Source organism: Bombina bombina, chromosome 2 (assembly GCF_027579735.1).
Source record: "Bombina bombina isolate aBomBom1 chromosome 2, aBomBom1.pri, whole genome shotgun sequence".
NCBI lineage: Eukaryota > Metazoa > Chordata > Amphibia > Anura > Bombinatoridae > Bombina > Bombina bombina.
The window spans coordinates 59,468,426-59,489,461 of NC_069500.1; the positions used below are offsets into that span (position 1 = coordinate 59,468,426).

Here is a 21,036-nt window from a genome sequence, read left to right on the forward strand (position 1 = left end):
GTTTAACCCCTACAGTGGCCAGGCTACAGAAGAAGCAACAGGCTTGAGGTCACAATTATACACTGCTGAATATTTCTGTACTTTATTATAATAATAAAAATTATAATAGACTACGCAATAGGTAAATACGCACACAAACTACCAGAGACTACCAATTGTTCTATATTGAAACCAGTTAAACTATTACAGCTGCATATAATAAATCATAAGCAGAAATCAATAACCCTCATAAGATCTGTATTTGATACATTGTTGTAGCTAAATGACAAAGAAATTTGTGTTAAAGGGCTGGATCAGCAGTGCTTTGCAAGTCCCGAGCAGTATTGCTTTGCAGGGGTTAAACACACAGTAGTCTTGGGTCGAGTCTTCCAACCCTCTTCCGCTGGATCCATCTAACTATATCTGTCTATTATATATCATTCATCTTCATTATCTGTCATCTATTATCTTTCTCCTGATACATCTATGTAATCTATTGTGAGCTTTATAGTATAAAGGCAAAAGTCATACAATGGAATGTGACCATCGCTTCTCTTCACCAGTAAATTGCTTCTCTACTGGCATCTTGTGGACACATTTCTAATAGCAATCCTTGCTTTATTTCTTCATAAATAGATTCAAAATTTCGAATTTAACATTCTATTTAACAAATACTATTCAGAAGTTCAATAGTTCATGTGGTAGGGAGGAAATCTAGTAAACTGATACATAATAGATACAAATATATTATTTCGAATGTTCCTATATAGAATATTGCATAATTTGAATATTACATTTAAAGAAAGCATTAGAAATACTATTACAAATATAAATTCAAAGTATTCTAAATTAATATTTTCGAATGTAATCGTAAAATTCGAAACCGAACATTCGAAAATCGAATGTTATGTAAACATTCGATTCGAACGAATGTGTTAAAATTTGTTTCATTTTTCGAATGTTGCGAAACATTCGCCCATCCCTAGATGTGGCTACTGAGAAACTTGAGGTAAAAACATAATTTATGCTTACCTGATAAATTTATTTCTCTTGCGATGTATCGAGTCCATGGATTCATCCTCACTTGTGGGATATTCTCCTCCCCTACAGGAAGTGGCAAAGAGAGCACCCACAGCAGAGCTGCCTATATAGCTCCCCCCTTAGCTCCACCCCCCAGTCATTCGACCGAAGGCTAGGAAGAAAAAGGAGAAACCATAGGGCGTTTAAAAATAAAAAATATATATGCCTGTCTTAAAAAACAGGGCGGGCCGTGGACTCGATACATCACAAGAGAAATAAATTTATCAGGTAAGCATAAATTATGTTTTCTCTTGTAAGATGTATCGAGTCCACGGATTCATCCTTACTTGTGGGATACCAATACCAAAGCTTTAGGACACGGATGAAGGGGACGGACAAGAGAGGGACCTTAAATGGAAGACACCACTGCTTGTAGAACCTCTCTCCCAAAAATAGCCTCCGAAGAAGCAAAAGTATCAAATTTGTAAAATTTGTAAAAAGTATGAAGCGAAGACCAAGTCGCCGCTTTACAAATCTGTTCAACAGAAGCCTCATTTTTAAAAGCCCATGTGGAAGCCACAGCTCTAGTAGAATGAGCAGTAATCCTTTCAGGAGGCTGCCGTCCAGCAGTCTCATAGGCCAAACGGATGATGCTTTTCAGCCAAAAGGAAAGAGGTAGCCGTAGCCCTTTGACCTCTCCATTTACCAGAATAAACAACAAACAACAAAGATGTTTGACGGAAATCTTTAGTTGCTTGTAAGTAGAATTTTAAAGCACGAACCACATCAAGATTGTGTAACAGACGTTCCTTCTTAGATGAAGGATTAGGACACAAAGAAGGAACCACAATCTCTTGATTGATATTCTTATTAGAAACAACCTTAGGAAGAAACCCAGGTTTGGTACATAAAACCACCTTATCTGCATGGAAAACAAGGTAAGGGGAATCACATTGTAAAGCAGCTCAGAAACTCTTCGAGCCGAAGAGATAGCTACTAAAAACAAAACTTTCCAAGATAGAAGCTTAATATCTATGGAATGCATAGGTTCAAACGGAACCCCTTGAAGAACTTTAAGAACTAAGTTTAAGCTCCATGGCGGAGCAACAGGTTTAAATACAGGCTTGATTCTGACCAAAGCCTGACTAAATGCTTTAACGTCTGGGACATCTGCCAGACGTTTGTGAAGTAGAATAGACAAAGCAGATATTTGACCTTTAAGAGAACTAGCAGATAATCCTTTCTCCAAACCTTCTTGGAGAAAAGACAATATTCTAGGAATCCTAATCTTATTCCACGAGTAACCTTTGGATTCACACCAATAAAGATATTTGCGCCAAATCTTATGATAAATCTTCCTGGTGACAGGCTTTCTAGCCTGAATCAGGGTATCAATGACCGATTCAGAGAAACCACGCTTTGATAAAATCATGTGTTCAATCTCCAAGCAGTCAGACGCAGAGAAATTAGATTTGGATGCGTGAACGGGCCTTGGATTAGAAGGTCCCGCCTCATTGTCAGAATCCACGGTGGAACCGAGGACATGTCCACTAGGTCTGCATACCAAGTCCTGCGTGGCCACGCAGGAGCTATCAGAATTACCGAAGCTCTCTCCTGCTTGATTCTGGCAATCAGACGTGGGAGGAGAGGAAACGGTGGAAATACATAAACCAGATTGAAGGACCAAGGCCTGCTAGAGCATCTATTAGTACCGCCATGGGATCCCGGGACCTGGACCCGTAACAAGGAAGTTTGGCATTCTGACGAGACGCCATCAGATCCAATTCTGGTGTGCCCCATAGCTGAAACAGCTGGGCGAATACCTCCGGATGGAGTTCCCACTCCCCTGGATGAAGAGTCTGACGACTTAGAAAAACCGCCTCCCAGTTCTCTACTCCTGGGATGTGGATTGCTGAGAGATGGCAAGACTGATCCTCTGCCCACCGGATTATTTTGGTTACCTCCATCATCGCTAGAGAACTCCTTGTTCCTCCCTGATTGATAAAAGCTAAAGTTGTGATGTTGTCCGACTGAAACCTGATGAATTTGGCCGCAGCAAACTGAGGCCACGCCTGAAGTGCATTGAAAATCGCTCTCAGTTCTAGAATGTTTATCGGAAGAAGAGATTCCTCCCGAGACCATAAGCCCTGTGCTTTCAGGGAGTTCCAGACTGAACCCCAGCCTAGCATCTGTAGTTACAATGAGCCACTCTGGCCTGCGGAAGCACATTCCCTGAGACAGGTGGTCCTGAGACAACCACCAGAGAAGAGAATCTCTGGTCTCCTGGTCCAGATGCAGTTGAGGAGATAAATCTGCATAATCTCCATTCCACTGTTTGAGCATGCATAGTTGCAGTGGTCTGAGGTGTAGGCGGGCAAAAGGAACTAAGTCCATTGCCGCTACCATGAGTCCGATTACCTCCATACACTGAGCCACTGATGGCCGAGGAATGAAGAGCTCGGCAAGTGGATAAGTTTTAACTTTCTGACCTCCGTCAGAAATATTCTCATTTCTACCGAGTCTTAAAAGAGTTCTCTCTTCCCTCTATCAAAGTCCCTAGGAAGGAAACTCTGTATGTTCACCTTCCACCCGTGAGATGTAAGAAAAGCCAACACGATGTCTGTGTGACACTTAGCTAGCTGGAAAGTCGACGCCTGAATTAAGATGTCGTCTAGATAAGGCGCCACTGCTATGCCCCGTGGTCGTAGAACCGCCAGAAGGGACCCTAGCACTTTTGTGAAATTTCTGGGAGCCGTGGCCAACCCGAAAGGAAGGGCCACAAACTGGTAATGCCTGTTTAGAAAAGGCGAATCTGAGAAATTGATGATGATCTCTGAATAGGGATGTGTAGATACGCATCCTTTAAGTCCATGGTAATCATATATTGACCCTCCTGGATCAGAGGTAGAATAGTCCCAATAGTCTCCATCTTGAATGATGGAACTTTGAGGAACTTGTTTAGAATTTTGAGATCCAAGATTGTGGTTCCCAAGAAAGAGGGAACTTTCAGACCAAACAGGTTTGAATAAAACCCTAGCCCCTGTTCCTCCTTTGGGACTGGGCGAATCACCCCCATGGTATGTAGGTCTTCTACACAGCGTAAGAATGCTTCTCTCTTTGTCTGGTTTACAGACAATCGAGAAATGTGAAATCTCCCCCTTGGAAGGGAGCCCTTGAATTGCAGAAGATATCCCTGGGACACAATTTCTAAAGCCCAGGGATCCTGAACATCTTTCGCCAAAGCCTGAGCAAAGAGAGAGAGTCTGCCCCTACTAGATCCGATCCCGGATCGGGGGCTACCCCTTCATGCTGTCTTAGAGGCAGCTGCAGGCTTCTTGGCCTGTTTACCCTTGTTCCAAGCCTGGTTAGGTCTCCAGACTGACTTGGATTGGGCAAAATTCCCCTCTTGCTTTGTAGCAGAGGAAGCTGAAGCGGGACCACTCTTAAAGTTCCGAAAGGAACGAAAATTATTTTGTTTGGCCCTCATCTTATTTGATCTATCTTGAGGGAGGGCATGACCTTTCCCTCCAGTGATGTCTGAAATAATCTCTTTCAGTTCAGGCCCGAATAGGGTCTTACCTTTGAAAGGAATGTTCAAAAGTTTAAGATTTAGATGACACATCAGCAAACCAGGACTTAAGCCATAACGCCCTACGTGCTAAAATGGCAAAAACCTAAATTCTTTGCCGCTAATTTAGCCAGTTGAAAAGCAGCATCTGTAATAAAAGAAATAGCCAACTTAAGTGCCTTAATTCTGTCCATAATTTCCTCTAATGGAGTCTCCCTTTGAAGAGCCTCTTCTAGAGCCTCAAACCAGAAAGCAGCTGCAGTCGTTACAGGAACAATGCACGCAATAGGTTGGAGAGAAAAACCTTGAACAAAAATTTTCTTCAGGAGACCCTCTAATTTTTTATCCATAGGATCTTTGAAAGCACAACTGTCCTCGATAGGTATAGTTGTACGCTTAGACAACTATACCTATTAGCTCCCTCCACCTTAGGAACTGTCTGCCATGAGTCCCTTATGGTATCAGATATGGGAAACATTTTCTTAAAAACAGGAGGGGGAGTGAACGGAATACCTGGTCTATCCCACTCCTTAGCAATAATATTCACAATCCTCTTAGGGACTGGAAAAACATCAGTGGAAACAGGAACCTCTAAGTATCTATCCATTTTACACAATTTCTCTGGGACCACTATAGGGTCACAATCATCTAGAGTTTCTAATACCTCCCTAAGCAATAAGCGGAGGTGTTCAAGCTTAAATTTAAAGGCCGTCATATCAGAATCTGTCTGAGGAAGCGTCTTTCCTGAATCAGAAATTTCTCCCTCAGATAACAAATCCCTCTCCCCTTCAGAGCATTGTGAGGGCATATCAGAAACAGCTACTAAAGCGTGAGACGGCTCAGCATTTTTCCTTAACCCAGAGCTGTACCGCTTTCCTTGTAAACCAGGCAGTTTGGATAAAACCTCAGTGAGGGTTGTATTCATAACTGTGGCCATGTCTTGTAAAGGAAAAGAATGTGACGCACTAGAGGTACTTGGCGTCACTTGTGCGGGCGTTACTGGTTGTGACACTTGGGGAGAGCTAGATGGCGAACCCTCATTTACTTCTGACTGAGAATCATCTATTGCTCTATGTTTAAGTGCTAATATATGTTCTTTATAATTTATAGACATATCAGAACATTTGGGACACATTCTAAGAGGGGGTTCCACAATGGCTTCCAAACATATTGAACAAGGATTTTACTTGGTATCAGACATGTTAAACAGGCTAGTAATGTAACAAGCAAGCTTGGAAAACACTGTAATCAAAGTAAATGACACTTAGAAGTAAAACGGTACTGTGCCTTTAAGAGAAAAAAAGCAGTAAACTTAACGAAATTTTTACAGTAGTATCTTACAGCCTTAGTAACTTTGCACAACTATGCAAATAAACAATTAACCCCTTAACGGCAAAACCGGATTGAAAAAACGTCAAAACCGGTTAAAAAAAGACTTTCAGCACCTTGCCACAGCTCTGCTGTGGCGCCTACCTGCCCTTCAGAACGATTTGTGGGGAAAAAAAAACCCTCCTTTACAGCCTTCAAACACAGCAGGAACCTCTAGAAAAGCAGTTGGATGACTCTTAAAGGGACAGACTAGGCCAAAATAAACTTTCATGATTCAGATAGAGCATGTCATTTTAAACTATTTTCCAATTTACTTTTATTACCAATTTTGCTTTGTTCTCTTGGTATTCTTAGTGGAAAGCTTAACCTAGGGAGGTTCATATGCTAATTTCTTAGACCTTGACGCCGACCTCTTTCAGATTGCATTTTACCAGTTTTTCACCACTAGAGGGTGTTAGTTCACGTATTTCATATAGATAACACTGTGCGCGTGAAGTTATCTGGGAGCAGGCACTGATTGGCTAGACTGCAAGTCTGTCAAAAGAACTGAAAAAAGGGGCAGTTTGCAGAGGCTTAGATACAAGATAATCACAGAGGTTAAGTATATTATAACTGTTAGTTATGCAAAACTGGGAAATGGGTAAAGGGATTATCTATCTTTTAAAACAATAAAAATTCTGGTGTAGACTGTCCCTTTAAGGAAAAGAAACTGCGCAACTGAGGCGCAAAAATAGGCCCCTCCCACCTCACTCGATGTTTTGAGGCCTATTAGAAAAACACCTGAATGTCTCTTAATTAACCATGTGGGATAAAAACCCTAACACAAGCCACAATGACCCCTTTAGTCCCTTCAAAAAACATTAGAATTGCATCATTTACTGAACAAAAAACGTTTTTCCTAACCGTGTCACCAGTAACCCTTCAAGCAAGCTGAAATTCCTATCCAAATGTCTGAATACAGCTTACCCTTCCCTCATGGGGATATTGCCAGCCTTTTCTAGAATTAACAGTCTGTCTAGAAAAAATATAGACTGAACATACCTCATATGCAGCTTAGCATGCAAACCGTTTTCCTGTACTCTTCAGCCCTTGTGAGAACAGCAGTGGATCTTAGTTACAAAGTGCTAAGATCATAATCCTCCTTGCAGAAATCTTCATCTCTTTTTCTGCCAAAGAGTAAATAGTACACACCGGCACCATTTAAAATAAACTTTTGCTTGAGAAATAAAAAACTAACATTTTTGTTACCACACGCGCTCTGCACTTCCTAGTTACTTAAAGTAGGCAAAGAGAATGACTGGGGGTGGAGCTAAGGGGGGAGCTATATAGGCAGCTCTGTTGTGGGTGCTCTTTGCCACTTCCTGCAGGGGAGGAGAATATCCCACAAGGATGAATCCGTGGACTCGATACATCTTACAAGAGAAATATCTTTTTTTACATAGAGATGCTCAGCTTTTTACAGCTATGCTGCATCACTTTCAAGTGTTTCAACATTTGGGTATCAAGGCCCTTTAACAAAAAAGTACAATATGAAAGTAAAAACTACACATTTTACACATACTCCATTAAATAAACTAATAAGCCAATTAATTACAAAAAACACTAACAAATGATAAATGGGTGGTTAAACCCTTTGGGTGTTATGTATCCAGTTCAAAGATTCATTGGCGTCCCTCTAATAAAAACCATTTTAATGATCACCCCCTCACCATTGAATAAATTTGATCAATGGGACAACATCAATCAAAATTAAATTTTAAAGGGACACTAAACCCAAAATCTTTGATTCAGATAGAGCATGCAATTTTAAGCAACTTTCTGATTTACTCCTATTCATTTTTCTTCATTTCTTGCTATCTTTATTTAAAAAGCAGGAATGTGATGCATAGGAGCCGGCCAATTTTTGGTTGAGAACCTGGGTTATATGCTTGTTTATTGGTGGGTAAATGTAAGCCTCCAATAAGAAAGCACTATCCATTGGTGCTGAACGATTAACATTCTGGATTTTAAAATAAAGATAGCAAGAGATTAAAAGAAAAATTAGAAAGGTGCTTAAAATTGCATGCACTATCTGAATCATGAAAAAACATTAGGGGCCAGTGTCCCTGTAATGATTTAGATTGGACTTGCAATTTTAAACATCTTTCAAATTTGCTTTGTTCACTTGGTATTCTTTGTTGAAAGCTAAACCTTGGTAAGCTCATATGCTAAATTTCTAAACCCGCCTCCCCTTATCTCAGTGCATTTTGACAGTTAGACAGTGCTAGTTCATGTGAGCCATAGATAACATTGTGCTCAATCCTGTGGAGTTATTTATGAGTCAGCACTCATTGGCTAAAATGCAAGTCTGTCAAAAGAACTGAAATAAGGGGGGGGGGGGGGGAGTCTGCAGACATACATCATTTTTTCTCAACCAGTCTTCAAGTACACCCAACAGGCCAGGTTCGCATAGCTAAACCAACTGAATCAGCTGATGGGTGTGAGCAGTTTAATAGCCATGGTGTTACTGTTCAGCTATAATGAAAACCTGGCCTGTTGAGGTACTTGAGAAAACCTGGATTATACAAGGTAATCCAAGAAGTAAAAAGTATATTAATATAGCCGTGTTGGTAAATAAAGGGATTATCCATCTTTAAATATAAATTCCATGGTCCACTAAATGTTTGGCTACAGGCTGACCTGTATCAGGTGCCCTCCTAATGCTGGATTCATGCACTGTCAGCCTCTATTTTGTATTAGACCATTTCCCCCCGATATAGGAACTTAAAAACACATAATAGCAAATTAGATAGAAGTAAGCTGGAAAGCTTTTTAAATGTATTTGCTCTTTCTGAATCTTGAACGTTTTAGACTACTGTCCATTTTAGCAAATGTTTTGGATGAAAGCTGTGAAATTTTAATTAGTTTGTGGCTTTCCTATAAAGTCTGTTTAATTTTACCCTAATTTTTATACAAAAAAAAAATAAAAAAAATCTAATTTCGTTCTGGTCCATTCGGCAACTAGTTGTACTGTCCCTCACAAGTTAATATATCCCTAACAAATGTCATTCTCCCTCCCGCTTACAAGGCAATCCTAGGTATACTTTACATTCAATTAGCAAGTAAATTTTTGTTGTATAGACAAAGCAGCTTGATTCCAAAATAGCCCAAAGTCGTTCCTAATATCCAAGGACCTGAAATGAAGACACTGGCTCCAATCTCACATGCATGTGCTTAAGTACTCAGAAAGTAGAACATGCTATGTCGAGTCCAAGGGTTATAGATTGTGTTACACACTTCTTCCATCATGGCTGTGGGAACAAATCCTATCTTAATTATTCAGGCAGAACATGCAATTTTAAACATCTCTCCAACTTATAATACTGTGTACTTCAGTCTCTTGGCAACCTTATTTAATATCTAGGAAGGCTCAAGAGCAGGACCATACTGAGAGCTAGCTGCTCAATCATGGACTTCATATATTTGCATTTCATCACTGGCTCAACTGTTCAGCTAGCTCCCAGGAGTGAATTGTCACTATAAATTAAAATGTATGCCCTTTGTGAACCATGAAGAGATTTGGGGTTTCATGCGAATGCCATATTGTATGTCTGCTGAATAATAATAATACTTTCCAGTTTACTTCTATGATCAAATTTTCTTCATTCTCATGGTATTTATTGTTGAAGGAGAAGCTATGCACTACTGTGAGCTAGCTGAGCACATCTGATAAATCAACCAATGAAAGGCATTTATGTGCCTTCTCCAATCAGCAGTTGTCAGTAATTCACATTGCTGCTCTTGATCATACCTAGGTATGTATGCTTTCCAACAAAGGACACCAAGAATACAAAGCAAGTTAATAAGTAAAATAAAAAAATAAGTCGTTTAAACATGTTCTGCCTGAATCATGAAAAATGTTGGCTCTCATGTCTTTTTAGAAGTGACTATGAACTTTATATTTTTTTTTATGCAAATAAAAATCTCACAAACTAAAAGGGAGTTCCTTTAGCGTTACCACTTACTATGTGTGGTTGAAATCTACACCAGTGTCAATGAAAACCGTGCAATAGGATAAAGTTTCCATGGAACATTTTATTCTCAAAGTGTCTGTACAGTAAAAGCACAAGTGCTTCAAAATAAGTTTAGCTAGAATGGAACCAAGTAGAACAATGGACAAGGAAAATCACAAACTGGCATCTGAAATATGGTTGGAGTTTATGCTTCAAATGTAGACAGGAAGTTTATTACAAGTTCCTTGAGTTTGGCATCTGTCTGCTCTGAGATCTTTCCATCGGCCCTGAAAGGAAAAGAATGACACATTTTATTTTTATTTTTTTTTTAATTGTTCAAAACAGTTATAGCAATGGCTGAAAGTCTGAAAACTGATTTGGTCTGAGCTTAAAGGGACACTGAACCCAATTTTTTTTTTATTTCGTGATTCAGATGGAGCATGAACTTTTAAGCAACTTTCAAATGTACTCCTATTATCAAATGTTCTTCATTCTCTTGGTATCTTTATTTGAAATGCAAGAATGTAAGTTTAGATGCCAGCCCATTTTTAGTGATCAACCTGGGTTGTTCCGATTGGTGAATAAATTCATCCAATAAAAAGTGCTGTCCAGGGTACTGAACAAAAAAAAAAACAAAAAAAAAGTTTAGATGCACTTTTTCAAATAAAGATAGCAAGAGAAGAAGAGTAAATAAGAAAGTTGCTTAAATTTGCATGCGCCATCTGAATAAAAAAAAAAAAAAAAAAAAGTGTTCAGTGTCCCTTTAATACTTCCATATTTAGTGCTACACAAGCTCTGTTACAACAAATGCAAAACTCTCAATTGATTACCAGTGCTCCCCCACAACAAAACCCCTTTGACGGAAATGCTAAGTGAACGCCATACCTAATGGTAGCAAGGAGGTCTAGGTGCTGGCTCTTGACGTGCTGAAGGAAAGCAGCCTCAAATGATGTGATCTTTGAGGGATCCATCTTGTCTAGGTGACCTCTCACACCAGCATAGATTACGGTTACCTGCTCCTCAATGGCCATGGGAACTGCAAAAAAAAAAAAAAAAAAAAAAAAAAAAAGATTGTAACACTAGCCTTTAATAGGGAAGTATGAACAACAAGATGTATCAAACTTCTGTTATCAACTGACCCTATCATGTCAAGCCTTCATTTTAAAACGTCTAAAAAAGGGAGATTGAGGTCCATTTAAGTGTTAAACATGTACACTATTGTTGGTTAATTAACCCTTTAAGGAAATGCACAGATCTCAATATAACAAAATGTTGAAAATTGCTGGAAAGTACTTTAATTTTTTTCAAAATGACATAGCTATGCTGTCAGGAGTGTCTTTACCGTATTGTCCTTGCTTCAGCAGCTCAGTCAGACGCACACCACGGTTCAGAAGCTGTTGAGTAGCAGCATCCAAGTCAGAACCGAACTGAGCAAAGGCAGCAACCTCACGGTACTGAGCCAATTCCAGCTTCATTGTACCAGCAACCTGCAGGAGAACAGTGGACATTGTTCAGTTTTAGTTGCATCACATCAAACACTAGCTTTGAGACATGGCCTAGTAGCTCAGAAAAATAAATCTTTATATAAATAATCTAAAACCAGTTTGTTTTGACTCCAGAAAAGACCTGAATCAAAATCAGTGTAAGCCAGTTTCAGTATTAGCTAATTTCACACTATGTCCAAGGATACCAAATCATACAGGCAGCAAGTTTATAGTCCAACAAGTTTGCAAACTACATTGCTAAATAAGCAGCTAAATATATTTCCCTAGATTCACTGCTGACAAGATGGTAGATTTTAAAACTAAAAAATAAAAAAATATTTACCTGCTTCATGGCCCTTGTCTGGGCAGCAGATCCTACACGGGACACAGACAGACCTACATTGATGGCAGGGCGAATACCCTTGTAGAAAAGCTCAGTCTCCAAGAAAATCTGATTACAAAAAGCAAACAAGTCAAAATTATAAGTTTATAAAAAGTTGAGTTTGTTGCTAAAATAAAGTTGCACTTTTCATACCTGCCCATCAGTGATAGAGATGACATTGGTTGGAATATAGGCAGACACATCCCCAGCCTGGGTTTCAATGACTGGTAGAGCAGTAAGAGATCCACCACCAAACTGATCATTCATTTTAGCTGCTCTTTCCAACAAACGGGAGTGCAGGTAGAACACATCACCAGGGTAGGCCTCACGACCAGGGGGACGACGCAGCAGCAGAGACATCTGACGGTAGGCAACAGCCTGCAACAAAATGCACATTGAGAACTGATCCAGGACACACTAAACTATATAACTAGATACCACTATGTGATCTTGTTTTAACAGACATGGCTTAGGGGTTGATCAAAGGCTTTGCAGTTCTTGTGAGAATCTGCAGTCCGAATTTATCAAGCAGCGGTCAGACCACCAATTCCCTAACTCTTCTCCACCTCTTCAGTGGAGAATTTCAATCTCCCTGGTCTTGTACAAACAGGGAGATTCACAGCTCCTGTCTGCGCATGATTGTTAGTGTGTGGATGGGGGGCAGAGTTTCACAAGAGCGCAAAATAGCACTCTTGTGCAATGCTGAATTCCGCCAGAGGCGAGCTGCGGCAGACAGGTATGCCCTGTCCACCGTAGCTTGATAAATCAGGCCCTTAGTGTAATGCTTTTAAAGTGACTGAGGGGAAGACTCAAGCTTGCTAATGACCTCTTCGTTGACCAGAAAATTTAAAACCAGGGAATAAAATCCCCACCACTGGCCTGACCTGTTTAGATAAATCGTCATAGATGATCAAAGCATGTTTCCCATTGTCTCTGAAAAATTCTCCCATGGAGCAGCCGGAGTATGGAGCTAGATACTGAAGTGGTGCAGCATCAGAAGCTGTGGCAGATACTACGATTGTGTACTTCATGGCATCTACACAAACAAAATAGTTAACATTAGTACATAGAACAAAAGGCATGGTAAATCTTAGTGTTTTTTTAAATGCCAGGATTTACCAGTGCAACAAAGGGGACTTCGCTTGCAGCGTATGCCGTGCTTAACACTTCATCAGGCCTCCCACAGCAGAATAATATTTTATCAATGGGATTTCCACCTCCTAGCCAATAGCTGTGCATGCCAATTGGCATTATGCTGTGGCTAGCACGCTATTGGCTAAACATATATTCTGCTGTGGGTGGCCTGAGGCACTCAGAGATCCATATGCTGCAGGGAAAAAAGGAACTCAGCATGAAGTATTTAATGAAAAGCTTTCTGCAAGTTTCCAATCAGTTTCCAAAAATTCCATAAATTACTCACAGAAGTGAGTCAACTTAAATTAGGCTTTTTGTTTCCCCAACTGCTGAAGACTGGCTTGAGATTTGTCTTACAGTTTTCTACTTTATGAATTATAAGTAAAATGCATACGTAAAATACCCTATAAAAAACAAAACACACGACTCATTTTGGAGCAGAATGGGAAGAGAACTCCACACAAAAAAAAAAAACACATACACCACAACCTATGTGCTGTTGCTATAGCATGGATGAAAGTGCCATTTATTGGTTTCAATAGTAAATCCTAGCGTTTGTAAAACGCTAGCATTTACTTTCACTTTAAATGAAGGTAGATTTAAACATCAAAAGGCTGTATTTTCCATGAAAGAAATGTAACAGAAAAAAGGACTAGATCCATATAAAAAACAAAGACGCATGTATTATACCTGTATCAGTCAGCCTCTTGACCAGCTGAGCAACAGTAGACCTCTTCTGACCAATAGCAACATAGATACAGTACAGTTTTTTCTTTTCATCAGTTCCATCGTTGAACCTCTTCTGGTTAATGATGGTATCAATTGCAATAGCCGTTTTCCTATGTAAATTGAAATTTTTTTAATGATCAAGAAATGCTGATAGAAGCAAAAAGTTTAACTCTGAAAACACCCTGTCACACCAAGACTTACCCAGTCTGTCTGTCACCAATGATCAGCTCACGCTGCCCACGACCAATAGGCACCAGACTGTCTACAGCCTTGATACCAGTCTGCATGGGTTCCTTCACAGAGATACGTGGAATGATACCTGGAGCCTTCAGACCCACCCTTCTGCGGAGTTTTGATCCAATTGGGCCCTGCATGAAAGGGTAAAGGCAGCAAATATTAAAAGCTAAGTCCCTTCAGGACATGACTGACTTATCCGCTACACCTTCAAAAGCTGAAATACCAACCTTTCCATCAATGGGATTACCAAGGGCATCTACAACACGGCCAAGCAGCTGTTCACCTACAGGCACATCCACAATAGCTCCGGTTCTTTTAACGACATCCCCCTCCTTGATAAGCTTGTCATTACCAAATACTACAACACCAACATTGTCAGGCTCCAAGTTCAAGGACATGCCCTAAAAAGAAAACCCCACATACCATTAGTTTAACAGGTAAACTTGCCAGCTACCAATGGCAAAGGGTATATAAGATACAACTAGGTAATTGCCCAATATTTATATTTGTTTCCTACACAATGTAAAGTAGTAAAAACATGAAGTCTTTAACCCATAGATGCAGATAGAATGTTCCATGTTGTACTAAAAGAACTGGGCATTAATACAGTTAGGAAGGCATATCTTTGGCGCCCTGCACCCACCTACTTTTACTCAATGGAAAATCTCTAAGGGGGTGTGCCTAGCATTGAAGGTGTTTAAAGGTCATGTCTGATGTTTATATACCAACAAGCATTACTATATAAACCGATATCAGATGAATGAAGCAGATTATTTCACGCCATCCAATATAATTGGATTTATCTTGAAAATAATTATCCACCTCAAGTTTTTGTAACCAGACAATGAGATTTATCAAATTTGCATTTTTTGCCTCTTTTGAGCATGGTTCAAGTCCAAGCTCATAATACAAGATAAATCTTAAAGGGGACATTAACCCTTTGAGTGCTAATGACAGCTATGAGCTGTCATTAGCACTCTCCCACCCCGGCGATCGTGCCTGTAGAGTGACAGGCATCGCCGGGGCATCATGTTTGCGCAGTGACGTCACTGTGCAACTTTATTAACAATTTGTCAATACAAAGTATAGGGAAAGGGGGCATGCTGCTTAGAAGCCTGTATCTCAGGCATCTAAGCAGCTACAGACCCACCATTGGAAAAGTAATCGCCTAACCTTTCCAATGGCGTACGTCTTGGGGAACTGGAAAAAATAAAAATAAAGTTAAAACTTTTTTCACAAATAAATTAAATCAGCATAGCACCCAGGTGGGAAAGTGCTTAGCACTCAAAGGGTTAAACACTAAATACATTTTATAAGCCTTGTATTGAGGTTATGCCCCCTATCTTGCCTCTTATGCTATTATGTTAAAGGGACACTGAACCCAAATTTTTTCTATTGTGATTCAGATAGAGCACGCAATTTTAAGCAACTTTCTAATTTACTCCTATTATCAAACTCTTCATTCTCTTGGTATCTTTATTTGAAATGCAAGAATGTGAGTTTAGATGCCGGACCATTTTTGGTGAATTCACGGTTCTTGCTGATTGGTGGGTAAATTTACCCACCAATAAACAAGTGCTTTCCATGGTTCTCAACCAAAAAAAAAAAATTGCTTAGATGCCTTTTTCAAATAAAGAAAGCAAGAGAACGAATAGGAGTAAATTAGAAAGTTGTTTAAAATTGCATGCTTATCTGAATCACACAAAAAATAAAAAAAATTAGGTTCAGTGTCCCTTTAATGTCATTTTAAAAAAAAAAAAAAAAAAAAACGACATTAAACCCAAAATAAATGCTAAATAAAATGATGCGGTCAAAGAAAAAAGTATTAGTCTGAGAATAAAACTTTTTTTTTTTTTAAAAGTTTCATTAGTTTAATGACAAAATAAGTGCAAAGTTGTAGTGTCTAAAACAATAGGAGCTGACATGTAACTGGTTACTTTCTCTGCTAGGGCCAATTAGGGACAGTTATAAATAAGGTCACTAGACCCACGCTGCTAGGTAGGTGACCCTGGCCGATCCATGCCTACGTCAAAGGGGGAAGCTGCAGGACGTTTCATGCCGTTATAACGTCATTTAAGCCCAGTGCTGTTAGGATGGCATGGAACGCCCTAACGGTGTAGAGGGATTAAAAACTTTTATAAAAATGTATGGCTCAGACCTTTTTGGACCCTTCTGAAATAGAAGCATAACACTTAAAGGGACACTGAACCCAAATTTTCTTTCGTGATTCAGATAGAGCATGCAATTTTAAGCAACTTTCTAATTTACTCCTATTATCAAAGTTTCTTCGTTCTCTTGCTATCTTTATATAAATAAGGCATCTAAGCTTTTTTTCTTAGTTCAGACTCTGGACAGCAGTTTGATTGGTGGCTAATAAAGACTCAAAGAGAATGAAGGAAATTTAATAGGAATAAATTAGAAAGTTGCTTAAAATGTCATGCTCTAGCTGAATCACAAAAGAAAAACATTTGGGTTCAGTGTCCCTTTAACCCCCACCAACAATACCTTAAGGCCGGAGGAGAATTCCACCATCTCCTCAGCCTGAACATTCCTGAGGCCATATACACGGGCAATACCATCACCAATGGAAAGTACACGTCCTGTCTCCTCAAGGTCTGCTTTTATGTCTGCACCAAGGATACGTTCTTCAAGAATAGAGGACACCTCAGCAGTCCCTGCAGAGAAGATTTACACTTTAACTCAGTGGACACAGAAGCCAACTGGTAAAAAAAATAGCCTAAAATTGTATAAGTTACATGTTGCATAAAAAAAAAAGTTTAAATACACAGACTGTTGATTTTCAGCATGACTATGCTTCCTTAAGGGCATGTGCAGGTGAAGACATGTAAAATGTAGAAAGTGGTAAACTTAAAAAGGTTCTTGTTGTACAAGCCAAAGAAAAATAAAACACACACAGGTCTGGTATAAAAATAGGGCTCTGTACCAGCTTAGACACTCTTAAAGCTTGTGTTCTCCAGAGATAATTTTGCAAAGCCGGTGGTATGAAGTACCCGAGTGGGGGGCTGTAATATTTTCTAATATATAGTTTCCTGCTACCCACAGTACAAAATGGGATAATTTAAGACAAGTTTTTATTGTACAAGTTATTAAAAACAAAACATTTTTATTAGTAAATTTTAGCTTAATATTGCCTACAGTTTTAGCAGGGTGGTCAGTAAAATCAGCCGGGTGGTGCACAGAATTCTATATAAATGAATGAAGTAATTAACAGGGAAAATTTGATAAGCATAATAGCACTATTCAAATTTACACAAGTATATTGGTGAAACACACACACAGATTCTCACACACACGGACTGCCGATTATACACTAACAGGGCGGGGATAAAAATGCATCTGACATGTCCCTTGCTTGCATCATGTGCATGACAACATAGGGCTATTACAACTCATGAAAATTAACCAAAAAAAAATGCACTTGTTTTACTTTGCACACTTTCTGTAGTTAATACACAAAATGCTAGAGCTGTGGAATCTGTTGGTGTTCTACAAATACCTGGGGGGGGAGTTTTCATCCACATGCTACACAGTGATTGATTTAGACACTAATAGATGCGCCCCTGCATATAATTGACCACAGCAAAGGAAAGACATACGAGATCTGGGAAATGTACTGCAGAATACAAAAGGTTACTTAGAAAACTACAGTTTGATCTTGTTCTGATCAAGATGTAATGCAGATCTTGCAATCCAGGATTTAATTTAGTTCCAGATTTATTTTATTTATCTAGCTTTGAGGTTCATTTTATCTTACTATCAATTTATGGCACCAAATTTCAGTTACCCAATAACACAGAATTGAATATCAACTGGCATTTGTCTTGTAGTAGTTTTACAATATATTCCATTTAGTAAAATGTCACATGCATGCTAAAGGGTAGCTGAACTTGGAAGCTCCTATAGGCAAGATCTTTGCAAAGGTCACCTTTGATCTGCAGGCTGTTGCAGAGTTTCTATACCATTCTGCAAACTAGAGAACAAATGTTAAAGAAATGACAGGCACACCCCCTGGTATCAAAATACAACAATTAGTTGAAAGGTAGCTCAGTTACAATACCCAGCCACAAACTTATCTAGTATGTTCTATAGTTTAATATAAATAAGGCAACAGCAAGAATTAGAGCTTTGATGCATACCAGCCTTTTGCAGCCATGACCCAGATGTATTGAGGTTTCTAGCTGCAACAAAAGCAGCACCAAGAGCTTGTTTGGAAACCTAAAAAGATAAATAAAAAAAAGTCATGTTTCACAGTACTAAGGGTACACACAGAATGATTTTCTATTTGCTGTAAAATAACAGGCACACATTACAGAAGCAAAGCTTTACAACTTAATACTCATTGCATTCAAAGAACAGTCAAATGTTAACAAAAACCACTGCAGAATATTGCACTAAAATAAAACTTGCTATGGAAGTACTTGGTAACCACTGTCAATACTTTAACAAAGGACAATGACAGATATAAGAGCAGCAGAGGAGGTGCGAATGTTAACCATAAAGTTAAGCCGTTTTATTATTCTGCAATACCTCGTCTGCAGCCTCACACAAGAGACAGATACAGCCGTAGTATGTTACATGCACACGCCAGCTAGACGACAAATCACGTGTAAATAATAAGACATATCTGGGTAAGCCTGTGCGCGTCTCACATTTGCTACGAGCTGCAGTCTGTATAACGAGCATTAGGACGGACCACAGGTCAAGGTTACAGAGCGCGCACACCCGGGCCGTGAGCAGGCACAGTGCATCCGGGTGAGCTTCAGGAGGACGCGGCAAGAGCTGACCGCTACTAGAGCCCGCGGTGCCCAGTGAAAGCTAGGTAGCCCTGATCTCAGTGTGCGGCCTGTCACACAATGACAGCGCGTCCTGAGAGTGACCTTCAAGTGACACCGGAGGTCCCGCTCCCGGCTACGCGCTATTACAATGTCCGTGACACCCACACCTAGCTGGTGCTGCCTGGCAATACCCGGGCACTTCCCTCCCTTCAATGCCCAGGGCCGGAGCCGTGACATCCCGGCAAGATGGCGGTACAGCTCAGGCATGGGCCAGCAAGCTCCAGGGCTACGGTGACACAGTCTCTTTTAGGTACGTACCAGGCCGGCCTGCCTAGGCAGGGATCGGGCAAGAGTGGCGGCTACACGGACTGATAGCATGGCGGCTGTAGGTGCTGAGTGACGGTATTACTGCTCCTGGTGACTGTGCCGCGTCCGCCTCTGAGCGCAGACTGAGAAGATGGCGTCCCCGGCAATGAGCTTGTGTAGGGAAGGTCACCCCGCCCCCGGAACTCCGCCTCTTCCAGACTGGAGCTGCAGTTTTTTTTTTATTATCAATAAACTAAACTTTATTAAAATAGACACAGAAGGTGCAAGTTCTTAGTGTCCTTAGAAAGAGAAGTAATGACCTGTGTGTATACTGTACGTGAGATAGGAGAACCAGTGCGGGAGAGGCCTATATGTAATATATGAGAGCCAGTACAGTACTATATACACTGTATGCATGTAATACATGAGAGTCAGTACAGTACTATATACACTGTATGCATGTAATACATGAGAGTCAGTACAGTACTATATACACTGTATGCATGTAATACATGAGAGTCAGTACAGTACTATATACACTGTATGCATGTAATACATGAGAGTCAGTACAGTATTATATACACTGTATGCATGTTATACATGAGAGTCAGTACAGTACTATATACACTGTATGCATGTAATATATGAGAGCCAGTACAGTACTATATACACTGTATGCATGTAATATATGAGAGCCAGTACAGTACTATATACAGTGTATGCATGTAATACATGAGAGTCAGTACAGTACTATATACACTGTATGCATGTAATACATGAGAGTCAGTACAGTACTATATACACTGTATGCATGTAATACATGAGAGTCAGTACAGTATTATATACACTGTATGCATGTTATACATGAGAGTCAGTACAGTACTATATACACTGTATGCATGTAATATATGAGAGCCAGTACAGTACTATATACACTGTATGCATGTAATATATGAGAGCCAGTACAGTACTATATACACTGTATGCATGTAATATATGAGAGCCAGTACAGTACTATATACACTGTATGCATGTAATACATGAGAGTCAGTACAGTACTATATACACTGTATGCATGTAATATATGAGAGCCAGTACAGTACTATATACACTGTATGCATGTAATATATGAGAGCCAGTACAGTACTATATACAGTGTATGCATGTAATACATGAGAGTCAGTACAGTACTATATACACTGTATGCATGTAATATATGAGAGTCAGTACAGTATTATATACACTGTATGCATGTAATATATGAGAGCCAGTACAGTACTATATACAGTGTATGCATGTAATACATGAGAGTCAGTACAGTACTATATACACTGTATGCATGTAATACATGAGAGTCAGTACAGTATTATATACACTGTATGCATGTAATACATGAGAGTCAGTACAGTATTATATACACTGTATGCATGTAATATATGAGAGCCAGTACAGTACTATATACAGTGTATGCATGTTATACATGAGAGTCAGTACAGTACTATATACATTGTATGCATGTAATATATGAGAGCCAGTACAGTACTATATACACTGTATGCATGTAATACATGAGAGTCAGTACAGTACTATATACACTGTATGCATGTAATACATGAGAGTCAGTACAGTACTATATACAGTGTATGCATGTAATACATGAGAGTCAGTACAGTACTATATACAGTGTATGCATGTAATACATGAGAGTCAGTACAGTACTATATACACTGTATGCATGTAATACATGAGAGTCAGTACAGTATTATATACACTGTATGCATGTAATATATGAGAGCCAGTACAGTACTATATACAGTGTATGCATGTTATACATGAGAGTCAGTACAGTACTATATACATTGTATGCATGTAATACATGAGAGTCAGTACAGTATTATATACACTGTATGCATGTAATATATGAGAGCCAGTACAGTACTATATACAGTGTATGCATGTAATACATGAGAGTCAGTACAGTACTATATACAGTGTATGCATGTAATACATGAGAGTCAGTACATTATTATATACACTGTATGCATGTAATATATGAGAGCCAGTACAATACTATATACAG

The 21,036-nt window shown here is 39.5% G+C and overlaps 2 protein-coding genes across 2 annotated transcripts in view; one reads left to right on the plus strand and one right to left on the minus strand.

Annotated features, from left to right (window-relative positions):
* Nucleotides 1-21,036, plus strand: part of HAUS1 (HAUS augmin like complex subunit 1) — a 138,352-nt gene that overhangs the window by 17,112 nt on the left and 100,204 nt on the right. The window lies entirely within an intron of this gene.
* Nucleotides 9,951-19,126, minus strand: ATP5F1A (ATP synthase F1 subunit alpha). Its single transcript, XM_053701066.1, has 12 exons — nt 18,969-19,126; nt 18,012-18,090; nt 16,360-16,529; nt 14,082-14,255; nt 13,819-13,985; nt 13,579-13,727; nt 12,639-12,790; nt 11,908-12,132; nt 11,716-11,823; nt 11,231-11,375; nt 10,774-10,924; nt 9,951-10,175 (listed from the first exon to the last, which is right to left on the minus strand). The coding sequence occupies exons 1-12, from the start codon at nt 19,026-19,028 to the stop codon at nt 10,094-10,096; spliced, it is 1,662 nt and encodes a 553-aa protein (XP_053557041.1). The 5' UTR covers nt 19,029-19,126; the 3' UTR covers nt 9,951-10,093.